The sequence below is a fragment of the Lynx rufus genome, unplaced genomic scaffold, assembly GCF_022079265.1.
Source record: "Lynx rufus isolate CCGP_SWC_20201006 ecotype Redwood Valley unplaced genomic scaffold, mLynRuf1.p SCAF_13, whole genome shotgun sequence".
NCBI lineage: Eukaryota > Metazoa > Chordata > Mammalia > Carnivora > Felidae > Lynx > Lynx rufus.
The window spans coordinates 3200832-3215537 of record NW_025814827.1 but is presented as its reverse complement, the minus strand read 5'-3'; the positions used below and the strand labels follow the sequence as shown (position 1 = coordinate 3215537).

Here is a 14706-nt window from a genome sequence, read left to right as displayed (position 1 = left end):
TCCGACCCCCTGCTCCAGCCCCTGCTCCCCAGCCACCCCTCCCTGCCTATCTCATCTCTCTCTCCACCCCCGTGCCCCTCCACCCAGTGTCCCCCACCCCCCTCCCTTCTCAACCTCACTATCCCCCTCCCCCCACCCCCTGCACTCTGGCATTCAGAGCACTGGCCAAGGTCACCAGGGGCCACATACCCAGGGGCTCCCTCTGCAAATTTGGAAACTACTGGGCCTTCTCAAGTTTTTTTCCAAAACCTTTTAAATTATGAAATGTAACCCACATGGGTCGCATGGAACATAAAAATAAAATACAACCAGGGGCGCCTGGGTGGCTCAGTCGGTTGAGCATCTGAGTTAGGTTCAGGACATGATCTCACAGTTTGTGGGTTCGAGCCCCACATCCGGCTTTGCGCCGACAGTGGCAGAGCCTGCTTGGGATCCTCTCTCTCCCTCCTCTCTGCCCCTCTCCCCCCACCCCCCGACCAAGATAGATAAATAAGCATTTTTTTAATAAAAAGAAAACACAGCCAAATTCTTTTAAAGCAAGTGCCCCTGAAACCACCACCCAGGTCAAGAAATAGAACACTGCCAGCGCCCAGAAGCCCCTGGTGCCCCTCCTTCCCTAGACATGACCACTGTGCCAACTTACTGTCTGGCTTTGCTGCTTTATCCTGTCACCACCCAAGTGTGCCTCCCCAGTCCCTATGTCCTAATAGTCCAAGTTTTTAACTTTCTCTAAAGGGCATCACACTGTGCACGTCAGTTTTTGTCTGGTTTTTGCCCAGCTTTGTGTGCAAGATTCATGAGTGAGGTTGCTTGTCACTGTGGCTCCTCTTTTCCACTGTGCAGTCTTCCTGGGTCCCTTATCTCTGTCCCATAAGTCCTCAGTGTCTTGCCCACCCTTTCATGCTTTGAAGAAGGTAGTTTTTTCTTAGTATCCAGGTGTTTGGGTTCTCTGCAGGGGGGCAGAGGGAGAGTCTGTCTTACCCAGTGCATCATTACCCAACGAAGACCCACTTTTCTGAAGCTCCGTGGCTTTGGCTCGGCCAGTTTTTCTCCCGCCTTTCTGGCACTCGCCCTGAATTGGCACTCGCCCTGGCACTCGCCACTGCCTCCTCCCAGAGGCAATTGTCCCAGAGCCCCCCTCCTCATTCTATACTTTCCTTGCCCCTGGAAAATCCCCTTCCTTCCAAGGCTTCACTTAGACCTCCGTGGGCCGCCCTCCCCACCCTGTCTGCAGCCAAGATGCTCCCCAAGCTTGACCACCATCAACTGCCTGTGACCACGTCACACCCAGCGTGCCTCACCCCTCTCCAGGCCAGCACCTCCTTCTCCCCACTGGGTGCATATACCTCTGCCCTGTCCCCCAAGACCCCAGACTCCACCTCCTCCTCCTTCCTCTCTTCCTCCTTCTCCTCTCTCCTGCAGCTCCAGCCCTCATCCACGCCTACTGCCTCCGCTGGCATGGGTCCCATCCCTTGTTGCCTGGCTCACTGCACCTGGCCTGCATTCCCTCTGGGCTGGGCAGCCCCAGAAGTCTTGTCTCACACACATACGCGCACATGCACACGCGCGCGTGCACACACACACACCTGTCCTGCAGCTTAGGCCCTTCAGTGGCCCTATAAGACAAGTCCAAGCCCCTGAGCCGATCCTTCAAGATCCTCTTCTGTCTGCCCTGCTGCCTCTCCAGCCATACCCCTACACTCTCCTCCCTGCACTCTGCCTTCCAGAAATTCCCCTGCTTTGTTCCTCATCACACACTCACCTCCCTGCCTTTGCCACAGTGTCTCCTCTGCCCAGAGAGCCCTCCCCACCCCCAGGTAACACCTCCTCATCCTCAAGAGTCAACTCAGGTTATCAGCTCCTCCAGGAAGCCTTCCCAGCTCCCCAGCCAGGGTTCAGAGCCTCCTCTGTGCTCCCCTCTGTCACAGGCACTTCCTGCCCTCTCCTCTCTGTGTAGACAGGAGACCACTGCAGGCAGGGAGGGACACTCGGGGGTCCTCTGTGCTCCCCGGCCCCAGCATGGGACAGACCTGGCACACAGTGGTGCTCAGCAAGTGTTGGCCGACTGCTAGTTTATTGAGCTGCTTCCAGCCTAGACTTTATAACTGAGTCTCTGTGACCTTGGGCATTTCCCCATCTGTACAGTGAAGGTCGAAGGGCATTTCTGGTCAACATAGTTGGTATATTTGAACACTCCCGCGTGGATGAGATACCTCAGATTCCACCATAAGAACTTCTTAAGGGGGGCTGAGTGGTAAACATTGCCCTCTTCAGGCTTTTGTGAGATATAACCACCACCCTTTCTTTTTAATTAACAATAAGGAGCGTGCAGAAGGGGCTGGGCCTCAGTTTCTATAAAATGGGAGTAGTCAGATAATCATACCTTCCGTGCCAGATACCCAGGGCTATTAGAAGAATAATTTTTTATTTTTTTAATTAAATTTCTTTATTTATTTTGAGAGAGAGAGAGAGCAAGCAGGGTAGGGGCAGAGAGGGAGAGGGGAGAGAGAGAATCCCAAGCCAGCTCTGCACCACCAGCACAGAGCCTGATGCAGAGCTCGAACTCACAAAACCGTGAGATCATGACCTGAGCCGAAATCAAGAGTCAGACGCTTAACCGACTGAGCCACTCTTGCGGCCCAAGAATAGTTTTTTAAAAGCACCCGGAAGGTGAGGGGCGCCTGGGTGGCTCAGTTGGTTAAGCACCGGCTGCGGCTCAGGTCATGATCTCTCAGTTCAGGCTCTGTGCTGACAGCTCAGAGCCTGGAGCCTGCTTCGGATTCTGTGTCTCCCTCTCTCTCTCTTTCTCTCTTTCTCTGCCCCTTCCCTGCTCACTCTCACTCTCTCGCTCTCTTGCTCTCAAAAATAAATAAACATTAAAAAAACTAGAAGGTGGTACTGAGACAGGAGTTAGCATCATCCTGTGTGCCAGGGTCCGAGCCGGCCCTCCTCGCACCCACTCGCCACAGAGCCATCCCTTGAGTTAGGACTGTTTTCCCATTCCACAGATGAGGACCCTGAGGCTCAGAGCACGGCTGGCCTCCTTACCGAGCAGCAGAGGGATTGTTTGAATCTGGGGCTACCTAATGCCTTGCACCTCAACAGACTCTGAGAGCCAGGGTCTTGTGGGGGACCAGCGGGTGGACAGGGTGCACTCAGGGTCAGGCACAGATAGGCTCAGTGTCCCCAGAAGATGTGCTAGCCCAGACAGGGGACAGGGAAGAGGCTGCCATCCTGTCCACCACCCCCAGAGCAGGCTGGGAACTGGGGAGGAAGGAGGGAGCAGACAGAGAGGCAGAACCACAACAGCAATCTGGGGCACGGTGTCCCAAGTGTTCTCAAGGCCGGGCTGTGACGCAGAGCATGACCCTGAGCGGACAGCCTAGCCCAGGCTGTGGGGAGAGGTCAGAGCTGCCCGCCTGCAGGCTGCGGCTTCCCAGCCCAGCTTTACTGCCCAAGGTCACTGCTCAGCTGTGGAGGTGGCTGAAGCTGAGGAGGGAGGGCAAGGCCGCCAGGGAGCTACCCCTCCGGGTCCCATGGATGGAGGGCACTGGCCAGGGCAGAGGCTGAGGGGGGTAAGCCAGGGTTCCTCTCTATTCCCCTGGGGAGGCCTGGTTCTCAGAGAGCAGCCAGGCTGGGAGGCGAGGCATGGGGCCTGTGGACTATTCTCCAAGGGAACAAGTCCCAAAGGACTCGTTGCCCTCCCTCCGGAAGGGGCCATCTGACTGAGGCAAGGACACCTTTCATCAGGAGCCATGCTGTCCCTCTGCCTCTTTCCCCTTGTTCTGAGCCTCAGCTTTCTTCCTCTGTCAAGGGGAGGGAGTGTTAGAAAGAGAGCTTCGCTCACCCCCAGGACTGTTGAATTGGAGAACAGTGGGGTCTTAGAATGAGGCCCTGAATGAGAACAGGGGCGACTGTACCCATGGGCGACCCTCCCCCTCCCCCTGGGACTCCCCCCACCACATGTGCGTACATGGACACACCCACACACTCACATGCATGCAATTCAAAACCGCCCAGTGGACTGTAAAAAGGTCAAGTGTGGGAATGGAGGTTCAGCATGAATGCAGGTGTGAGACAGACATAGAGCATGTGCTGGAGGGAAGGGTGGCTCAGCGCGCCTGTAAAGGGCCTCAGACTTGCCATCTGAGTTGACACGGAGCTGGGAGGAAGCTGGTCCAAACCTCAGGAGCTTGCTCAGGACCACCGCCGGCCATGACGATCTCGGCCCTCCATCCACACACACACAGACTGGCCCGCCCAGGGTTCCAGCATCCTGCAAAGCTCTTCCCTGCCCCGAGCCCCTGTCCCCCAACCCCTACCTTGGGCAGGGCCCATCAGAAGGAGAAGCTGGGAAGCCAGCGATGGAATCAGGCAGGCTCATTCAAATCTGCTGTTTTCTCACAGACCTGGCCAGCTGTAGGTGGGGACTGTGACATGAGGCACAAGCCCACCTCTCCTGACACAGGGAGGCCTGGGCGTGTGTCTGGCTCCCTGAGGAGCAGATGGGGGAACCCCTTCTCCCCCCGCCACCCGAGGCAGCCTTAGCCTCAGGAACAAAGGGCAGAATGGGGCCTTGGGACTGGCTCCTCCCCCACCAGTGCCACTCAGTTTCTATAGACAGACTCAGCTCCGCATCAGGCCAGGACTCTTCTTTCTTCTTCCCTCCGGGTGAAGCTCCCAGCCTTCCTCAGTCAAGGGGGTGCAAAGAGCACAGTTCTTTGAGTGACGCCTGGGTTCCAGTGCTATAGATCCGTATCCGCAAGCCGGATGATGTTGGATACGGCCCTGAAGCAACCCGAGCCTCACAGGAGCTTCCGCGGCATCGTGTAAGCCCTCAGCGAGGACCAGCGCTTGTGCCTGCCCGTCCTCAGGGGGCCCTGCAGAGGCAGAGCAGAATCCGTCGGCCCTCCAGGGTAGGGCTGGGAGGGCCTCGCAGCAGGAAGAGGCCGCCACGCGGGCCTGGGCGCAGGGCCCCCCGGGAGCATCCAAAACTCGGGGCCCAGAAGAACCCATTACTGCTGACGGCTGGGAGGGTCCCCAGAGGAGAACGGTGACGCGGAGGCTTTGTGTGCTTAAACTTGAGCCGAGATTCATTTATTTTTTAATTCATTAAATGTTTTTAACTTCTGTGTGTGAGACACACACATTCAGACAAAGGCACAAGACAGAAATGTGTTCGACTGCAGTGGTTTGTCACAAAGTGGACTTGCGTGTGTAAGCCCCACGTGTCCCACAGGTCAAGAGGTATAGTACTGCCAGCACCCCAAAAACTCCCCCATCTCCCCGTACAGATCTCAGACCCTGACTTTTAATCCCAGGCCTTAAGTTTGCCTGGTTTTGAACCAAATCTCTATGGAATCACAGGGTAGGTACTTTGTGTCCGGCTCCTTTTGCTTGAGATTATGTGTGAGAGATTCCTCCCTGTGGCTTCATGTAGCGGCACCCACTGATTTTTATCGCCGTCTATATTCCACTGTATGACTATGTCCCCATTCTACTGCGATGGGCATTTGTGCGACTTCCATTCGGGGTTCATACAGATAATGCTGCTACGAATGTTCTCACGACCGCTGGGTGATGCATCCACACACGCGTTTGTGTTGGGTATGTACCCAGGAGGATAGCTGCATGGGCTATGCCTACGTTCAATCTGAATAGTGTCCAGTGTGCAGGCAGCTCTCCAAAGTGACGGTGACACTTCAGATCCCCCCCAGCACTGAATAAGCGTTCCACTTCTTCCACACCCTTATCGACGTTTGACGTAGTCGGGATTGTTTTGGTTTGGTTTTGGTTACTCTAGTGGGTGTATAGTAATATCTCGTGGTTTTTTTTTTTTTTTTAATTTTTAAGTTCATCCATTTATTTTGAAAGAGAGAGAGAGAGAGAGAATCCTAAGCAGGGTCCGCACTGTCAGCACAGAGCCTGACTCTGGGCTTGATCCCACAAACCATGAGATCATGACCTGAGCCAAGATTAAGAGTTGGACGTTCAAGACTGAGCCACCCAGGCGCCCTCGTTGTGGGGTTTTAAATGACTAATGAGGGTAGGTATCAATTCACGTGCTTATTGACTTATCCTCTCAAGTGCCAGTTCAAATCTCTTGTCCATTCTCTTGGGTGGTCTTTTTTCTTATTAATTTGTAGGAGTTATTTTTATATCTGAATATGAGCCCATCGTCTGTCGTGCGTGTTGTATATATCTTCTACTTGTCTTGCCCACTCCCTCCCTTTGTGATGTCTTTTCTTGAATAGACGCTCTTAATTTAAATGTACCAATTTCATCAATCCTTTCCATTCTGGTTTGTGCTTGTGTCCTGTTTTTCAAAACCTTACCTTCCCCCAAGTTCATAAAGATTCTTAGCTTTGTCTTTTAGAAGTCTTACTGTTTTATCTTTATACTTAGATGTCAGTCTATCTGGAATTTATTTTTAATTATGATTTGTGATGGAAGCCAGATTTCTACTTTTCCGTATAGATATCAGATTGACCCAGGACCATTTATTACAATGACAGTCCTTTCCCTGCAGCCCTCTGATGCCATCTTAGTTATGAATTAAGACTCCATATACATGTGGTTCTGTTTCAGGGCTCTCTATTCTGCCTCTATGGCCTACTTATCAATCTTTGCACCAATGTTACCTTGTCTTAAGTACTATAGCTTTATCATAAGTCTTGATAGCTGATAAAGCAAATCTTCCTTACTGTTCCTCTTCAAAAATATTGAAGTATTTTAGCTATACTTGTCCTTTTTATTTCTCGCACATTATAGAATCAGCTTGTCTATTTCTGCACACACACACACACACACACACAGTTATGATTTTGATTGGGAGTGTGCCAAATCTATAAACCAGTTTAGGGAAGAACTAATTCTTTAAATACTGCATCTTTCAATCCATGAACATGGTATGACCCTCGATGTGTTTATGTTTAAATTATTTTTAATTAGATGGATAATATATGGATACATTTTTATTAGAAATATAAAATTAGGGCGCCTAGGGGGCTCAGCTGGTTAAGCATCTAACTTCAGCTCAGGTCATGATCTCACGGTTCGTGAGTTCAAGCCCCACATCGGACTCTCTGCTGATGGTACAGAGCCCACTTCAGAAACTCTATTCCCCTCTCTCTGTGCCCCTCTTCCGTGCTCTCTTTCTCCCTCAAAACTAAACAAACATTTTTTAAAAAGAAACAAAATTAGAGGGGCGCCTGGGTGGCTCAGTTGGTTTAACGTCCGACTCTTGATTTCAGCTCAGGTCATGATTCCAGGGTCATGAGACAGAGCCCTGCGTCTGGCTCTGCACTGAAGGTGGAGCCTGCTTAAGATTCTCTCTCTCTCTCTCTCTCCCTCTGCCCCTCTCCTCCACTCACACACGCTCTCTCTCAAATGAAACAGAAAAAGAAATATAAAATTAGAGATGAAACAAGTATTCCTTTCCTTTCCCAAACGCAGCAGTTTCTTATATAAGCACTGTGCTTCTGTACCTCTATGCACGCGCGCATACGTACCAATTTTGGATGGGATCGTATTAATTTGCCACATGCTTTTTTAACTTAACAATATTATGTAGACATCTCTCTGTGTCAAAACAATTGAACCTAGGTCATTCTTTATAAGTACCGCCTGCAGCCAGAGACTATGTCCTAGTACAAGACTACAGACCGAACTCAGTGAGCATCCTAGAACGTGTTTTCTTGGATGTGTGTGTGTTCCTCTAGGAGATTTAACCCGATAAGCAAAGACACCCATTTGGATACTGCTGTAATTACTCAGAGCAGACGTAACGAGAGCCTGAACCAGGCAGGGGAAGGAGAAGAGAGACGAATTTCCTTTTCTAAAATAACATGTGCTTCCTCTTGAGAGTCTCCTGGGCCTCCCAAACCCCTGTCAGTCATGGGTCTGCCATAAATGGAAGATGTGGGGCACAGCAGAAGGGCGGGCAAGGGAGCCCAAGGGGAGAGCAGCAAAGAGTTAGAGGAAGGGGTCTGACCTGTCCATCAAAGCAACCACCGAACAGAAATGGGGTGAGATGAGACACCTGTCCTGGGCGGGGCCATATGCCACCTGCTGCACACGCTGCCCTGAGCTTTGCAGCAACCCCGTGCTTAGACCTTGCGAGGGATCTGCGGCTGAGAGAGGTGCAGGGGTCTGTCTGGGCTCGCCTAGTGAGTCAGGGGCCACGCTGCGCTTCTGACCGAGGCCTGGCCGCAAAGCCCTGCGTGTGTGCGGTCTCCAGGCCGAGTCTCTTAGTTCACAACGTTGCCCAAGGACACCAGATGGGCAGACCTAGAGGAGCCAAGGCCTGGAACTCAACTGGGGCGGGTGCTGGGGAGACGGACTCAGGGCTGGCACCAGTCAGAGGGAGCCCGGCCAGAAGGCTGGATGGCGGCAGGTGACAAATGGTGTCTGGTGAGTCCCTGCTGTCTGGGAACCCTTCTCCAAGGAGCCAGTGGCCCACATGCAGCAGGTTGGAGGCAGCGGCTTGGAGCGAGGCCACATCCCCTGTCGGCACGGGGCCCAGGTGCGAGTTCAGGGCAGGGCTCTGCTTCCTGGAAACTTGGGAGCCTGGATGGGCCTAGGAGACCCAACTCTCACATCGAGGCCTCCACAGCCTCAGGAAGGTCACAGGCCACCAGGGCTTAGAAACCCCCACCGGCCTCACCTCCCTCCGCCCACCTCCTCCCCCTCGATGCGCTTTCCTGGCCTCACCTTTCGGGTCCCCCTTTTATATTTATATTTAAGAAATCCCCTTTTACAAACGTTTTATAAACAACAAGAGGGAATTTTTTAGTATAAAACAAATGCCATGAATAAAGCCCATTAACCTCCTATGCATACATAAGGGCAGACATTAATTCTTTTCCCAAATTGAGATTATACTCATCATCCTTATTAAGAAGATGCTTTGATTGCTTCTCAATGTCCTGTGTGGTGTCCATGCCTCGGGGCATCTGGCAGGATTGCAACAGCTCTTGGGAACACGGACTCAAGTGCCAGCTGGCCTGGGTTTCAGAGCCTTTCTCTGCCACTCATTACTTTTGTGACAGAGCGAGTTCTGCGCCTCTCTGGGCCTTGGTCTCCTCGTCAGTAAAATGAGGATGCTAACAGGCTCGATGTGAAGCTCCGTGTGAGAACTAAATGGGGGGGAGGGGGCCTAACCTGGAACACTGTCGATTCTCGGCGAGCACCTGATATTAGGATTATCATTACTCCTCACCTAAAAACGGAGCCCAGCATCCTGGCCCCACCTCATTACCTAAGACTTTGTAGCTGGATCCCAACCCTGACCCTGAGTCTTTATCCGGGTCTCCTGGGCCTACCGTAGGTCTCTTCCTGCCCCCGCCCCCAGGCTGGTGGGGGTGCTGGGGCCTGGGCTCAGCTGCCGAGTAGCATTCAATGGGATTTCTGACATGAGTCCTTCCTCAGTGACATGAGTAAGGACAGGGGTTAGAAAAGGGGAAAAGGGGAAGGGAGAAGGCAGAGAAGTGGCTTGGATTTAGCCAGGCCCTAGAAACTCAGCCCCGGGTGCTTTCGAGTCTCTGCCTCACTGGGCTTCCTCACCTGGTGTGCGAGCCCCGGGTCCCTCCTCGGTGGCGTCACTGGGAGAGACGGTTGGCGTGACTGCTCTCCCATGGCCAGGAAGGGCGGAGACCAAATCATAACCACCCCTAGAAGGAGTTGCTCAGGCTCAAGGGCACCACTTGGGGTTCACTCTGTTTGTTGGCCTTGACGGGGACCCGCTGACTTCCAAGTGTGGGCGCACGTGTGAGTTGGGACCCAGTTCTGAGCCCTGGAATCCACAGGCGGTGAACAACTACCGGCGGGCCATGCAGAAGATGGCAGAGGACATCCTGTCGCTGCGGAAGCAGATCAGCATCCTGGAGGCAGAGAACCACACGCTGAGGAGCCAGCTAACCCAGGGGGAGGTGGAAGAGGAGCAGAACGACACCAACAAGAGCCAGGATCTGGGTGAGGGTGTCCGGGCCACCGAGAGCATCCAGCTGCCCGCCTGAGCCCAGGCTCTAAATTGTGGGTCACGGTGGCGGGGAGCCTTTCCCAGGTGCACCTGCTCCTGGACACTGGCCGGGTCCTCTCTCCGGGATGGGAGACTCCAGCCCTGTCTCGAGCCCCAGGACTGAGAGACCCCCGCCCCCCCCGCCCCGTCCCCAGCTGTGCTGAGCCAGGAGATGCGCCCTCCCTGAGCCAGCTCCCCCCAACACCCCCACACAGTGTCCATGAAGCAGAAACTGCTGCTGAGTGAGCTGGACATGAAGAAGCTGTGGGACAAAGTGCAGCATTTGCAGAATGAGCTGATTCGAGTGAGCTGAGGCTGGGGGACAGAGGGGAAGGGAGCTGGGGGGTGTCCAGAGAAGTACCCGCGAGCAGAAGGGAGAGGGGTGTGGACGGAAGGGGGTGGTGCAGTTGGAGGGAGACTCAGCAGAGGGGCCAGCAGTAACCCCAGGCACTCCCTGCCCTCCCCCACCACCAGAAGAATGATCGAGAGAAGGAGCTACTCCTCCTGCACCAGGCTCAGCAGCCGCAGGCCGCGCTGCTGAAGCGGTACCAGGACAAGCTGCGGAAGACGAAACTGCTGGAGGAGACTGTGCGGCACCAGGAGAAGGCAGGTGTCAGAGGGGCCGGCCCATCAGGCGCCAGCCACAGACCAGAAGGTGCAGAGCCCCCTGGCGAGCCCAGCCTTTGTGCCCCGCCCTCCAGGTGATCGAGAAGATGGAGCGGGTGCTGGAGGACAAGCTGCGGGACAGGAAGGAGCCCCTGCTCACCAGGCTGCAGGGAAAGCCCAGCGTGGGTGAGTCTTTTGTCCCGTCCCCCCGGAAGCCCTGCCTTCCTGGAGCATCCGCTTCCGGAGCAGAACTGGGACAAAGGATGCTACCCCCCTACTGACGCAGGCAGTGAGAGGAGGGCTCCCAAAGGTCCACTGGGCTCCCTTCTCCTGCCAGGGAGCCCCTCAGGACACATCAGGGCAGTGTGTGAACCAGGTTAGAGACGGACGTGCTCGGACCACAGAGGGGAGGCACTGCAGACTGGGGTGAGCAGACAGGGGCTGCCCAAGAAGAGGGGCTTCCAGAACCCTCCAGATTACTTCCTCCTCTCCCCATGTCTTCAAAGAGTCTGCTCCTACAAAACAAACAATACTTGTTTGTTCTCTCCATTGATGTTAACCAAAGCCACCCAGGACTGCCAATCTGACAGGGCTCTGGCGGGCAGGGGACAGCCAGCTCACCCCATATCAGCCCGGCCCAGGCAGAGGAGTTCCCTGAGCCATCTGTACAGCCTCACCGGGAACCCCTGCGTGCCCAGCCCTGTGCTCAGCCTTCACTGCATGGGGATGTCGGGCGGTGCATTCCAGAAGGCCTTTGGAAAAGAATGAAAGATGAGACTGCCTTTCAGGAACCCTGAGGTCATCCCAGAGTGGGAGAAGAGGGAAGGCAACCCAGGGAGGGCGGAGGGCCAGGGAGTGACAATGCCAAGAGCAGAGAAGGGAGGAAAGAGAGAGGTGAAAAGCTAAAATAGACCCAGGACAAATGGCGGGGGAGTGGTTATGGAGAACGCTGTGGTCAGGTTATAAAGAGCCCACAAGGAGGGCCTGAGGCGTGTGGATCTGATTCTACCGGGCAGGGAGCCGGTGAGCGCTTGGGAACAGAGGAAGGACAGAATGGAGCAAAATGCCGGGGCGGATCAGGCAGGGGACACGAGGGCAGGAGAGCCCAGCTCACGAACATCTGTGGCCACGTCTGCAGCCTTCCCTGTGCTCTCAGCCTCTGGCCTTCCCCCGGGGCCCGCAAGAGAGAACCTGCCCGTCGACCTGTACTCCGCGCTGCTGGCAGAAAACTCCAGGCTGCGGGCAGAGCTGGATAAGAACCGCCACCAGTCGGCCCCCATCATCCTGCAGCAGCAGGCCCTGCCGGTAAGAGCTGCACAGGCTTGGCCTGGGCCTGCCCCAACAGGTGCTCGGCGATCACTCACAGCACAATCCAAGTTGAAGACCGAGACCAGGAACTGGGCTTCCCAGGGTCTCCAACGTTCCTGGCGTCTCCTGGAGCGCCAGCTCTCAGGCCTGCCCCTTTGCTCCCAGGGACACACATGGGTCTGAAGGCGCCACTTTTGCCCTCATTTAGCAGCCCCAAATGGCCCTTGACCTTTGATTCCTGACCCCTTTTGCTGGCCTGCCCTCGGACTCCACACAAGCCTCTCTGAGCTCCGTCCCGGAGCATTTCCTGGGATTGGTACAGCCTTGGAGAGCCCTTCTCCCCCATCCCAGGTGGACCCCGGGGAGTTGGGAGCAGGAGGAGACCTGGCAGAGAGACTGCAGGAGACAGATGGCCCAGGCCACTCCAAGGGCACAGAGACCCTGCCCGCACAGGTGGGTGCCCCCGGCCCCAGAAATGCCCCAGCCCCATTCCGTCTCCAAGGCTGCTGCAGGTGCCCCTGCCTCATGCAAACCCAAAGACGAGACATTTGGAACTCCAGCAAGGGGTGGCCAGGGGACACAGGAGAGTTTTTCTCTTCATCCCAGGACTTGCGGGAGGTGAGTTCTGTTTGAAAGCGCATCCGGTGCACGGACATCCAGGTGAAGTGCGGGGGGATAAAGGGAACCCTTGCTTCACAGATGCTTCACTTTACAAGATTCCCTGTTCGAGATTCCTTTCTGGGCACCGACAGGCGCCACCTAGTGCATTTAACGTTTAGAGATGGATGTCCAGAAACTCCATGTAACCAAAATCTTTGGGGAGAACAGCTGTGAAAAAAAGCACACACCGTATCGGGTCAACTTTGAGACGAGGGTTTGGCCCTGGGTCTCAGGCTCTGAATCAGGCAGTTGAGTCTGGAACTCAGACCTGGCTGGTTTCTCCCTCAGTATCTCGTGGCCTCCTGAGCCCACACGGCCGCCATCCCCAGCTGGAGCCATGTGTGCGTTTCTGCTTTGCCCACAGGATCTCCTTGGCAATACTTCAGACAAGTTCAACCTTCTGGCCAAGCTGGAACGAGCTCAGAGCCGGATCCTATCCCTGGAAAGCCAGGTGGGTGAGGTGCAGGCGTCAGTCAGGCTGGGCGGGTTCACCTCTCAGCCTATGACCAGGGTCGGGGTCAAAGTGTGACCAAGGTTGTGGCTCAGTCTATGACCAGAGTCAAGGATCAGTGTGGACTGAGGGTCAGGGCTCAGTATGTTGTTGGAACTCAGAGAAGGTCCTTCTGTGTCTTAGACCCCTCCCCCGCCACCCTGCCACGCCTGCTGTTTCCGGAAGGTAGCAGGTCCACATTGCCCAGGGTTTTGCTCACTGCCCAGAGAGGAGGCTCAGGCTCTGGTTGTCCTGGATCGCAGGGATGGGCCCTGCTGCCCAGCAGTTCCCCATCTGTCCCTCTCCGTGTCCACAGTTAGAGGACTCGGCTCGACGCTGGGGACGAGAGAAGCAGGACTTGGCCACAAGGCTACAGGAGCAAGAGTACGGCTTGGCGCAACCCTCAAACTCCATCATCACTGACCTGCCTGTGAGTGAGCCCTCTGGACGAGCTCCTTGGGGGTCAGGCAGTGGGGCTGGCAGCCACTCCCCGCCCCAATCCCGAGTCACCCGGCCTTGAGAAGAACTACGCAGGGGGACCAGCTACCCACTGGAAGTCTCGGTTTCTGCTCTGTTACCACCAGAAGGCCTCGCCTGGTCTCGATGTCCCACCTGCCTAAGGCATCGCTGAGATGCCCCACGGGTGGTGGTGAGAATCAAGGGGTGATGGCCGTGGGTGGGGGTTGTCCAGGCGTTTCTGGACTGCTCTGGCACTGGCTGTCCTTCAGCATGGGCAGAGTAGCTGCGGCCCCCACCCAGCCCCTTAGCACCTGGGGTCCTCCCAGGAGCTCACCTGCTCGGGCAACTGCAGTGCCGCACCCCTGCCAGGGAGGGGAGCAACGTTGCCAGAGACAAACACTGGCGGCGTCCTGAGCGCACACGGGCCTGTTCACAACTGCCCTTCAAGCTCAGCCCCAGGCTCCCAGGTCCCCCAGAGCAACACCCCTGAAGGCTCCTGCCCTTGAGCCATCAGTGTTCTGCACATCTCCAGGCTCCCGGAAAGGCCGGAAGAGGATGGGAGGTTGGGGCGCGGGGGCGGGACGCTGACAGAGAACACAGGGCTACCTTGGCAAAGTCACCTGCTGAGACCTGGGGGCTCTTGGAGAAATCGGGTTTGACTTGCTGTGGTTAAACAGCTGTGGGAACCTTTGCGAAGTCGTGGCCCACTAGGTTTTGGATCCTCTGAGGCATGGCTTGCCAAGATGCACTTTAATGGGTCATCCCCCGCCCCCAGCGGCAGGGGCGTGCTCACCTCACTTTGCTCTGCACGCCACAGCACTACTCGGCCCTCTCCAAGGACAGCAGGCGACCCTCAAAGCTGGACCCCTTGACGCCCAGCTCAGAGACAAAGCTCAACAAGCCCTCGAACTCCCAGAAGACCTGAGTCTTAGCAGACCTGAGTGCCAGAGCAGACCTCCCTCTCTGTGTGCTGGGGAGTCTCATTCCACCCCCCAAATGACTCCATTAAATGCTGTAAGTCCGTGAGCATTCGTCTCTTTTCTGGGGTAGGGCAGCCTAGGGGGCCCAGCTTCCTCCTTCCAGACCCCACTCTGGGCCCGGTCCCTCTGCTGCAGCCTTATAGCCTCCTGCCTGTCCCAGAAGCTACCATTTTGGGAGAGCCAAA

At 55.4% G+C, this 14706-nt stretch overlaps 1 protein-coding gene across 1 annotated transcript in view; it reads left to right on the top strand.

The window, feature by feature from the left end:
• The window catches only part of CCDC33 (coiled-coil domain containing 33), a 106809-nt gene extending 92343 nt beyond the window's left edge, over positions 1–14466 (top strand). The window contains exons 14-21 of the mRNA XM_047075669.1: positions 9807–9972; positions 10234–10322; positions 10493–10624; positions 10720–10810; positions 11763–11929; positions 12957–13043; positions 13399–13512; positions 14359–14466. Of these exons, the coding sequence (XP_046931625.1) occupies positions 9807–9972; positions 10234–10322; positions 10493–10624; positions 10720–10810; positions 11763–11929; positions 12957–13043; positions 13399–13512; positions 14359–14466 (954 nt within the window). The remainder of the gene's footprint in view (positions 1–9806; positions 9973–10233; positions 10323–10492; positions 10625–10719; positions 10811–11762; positions 11930–12956; positions 13044–13398; positions 13513–14358) is intronic.
• Positions 14467–14706: the final 240 nt, after the last annotated feature.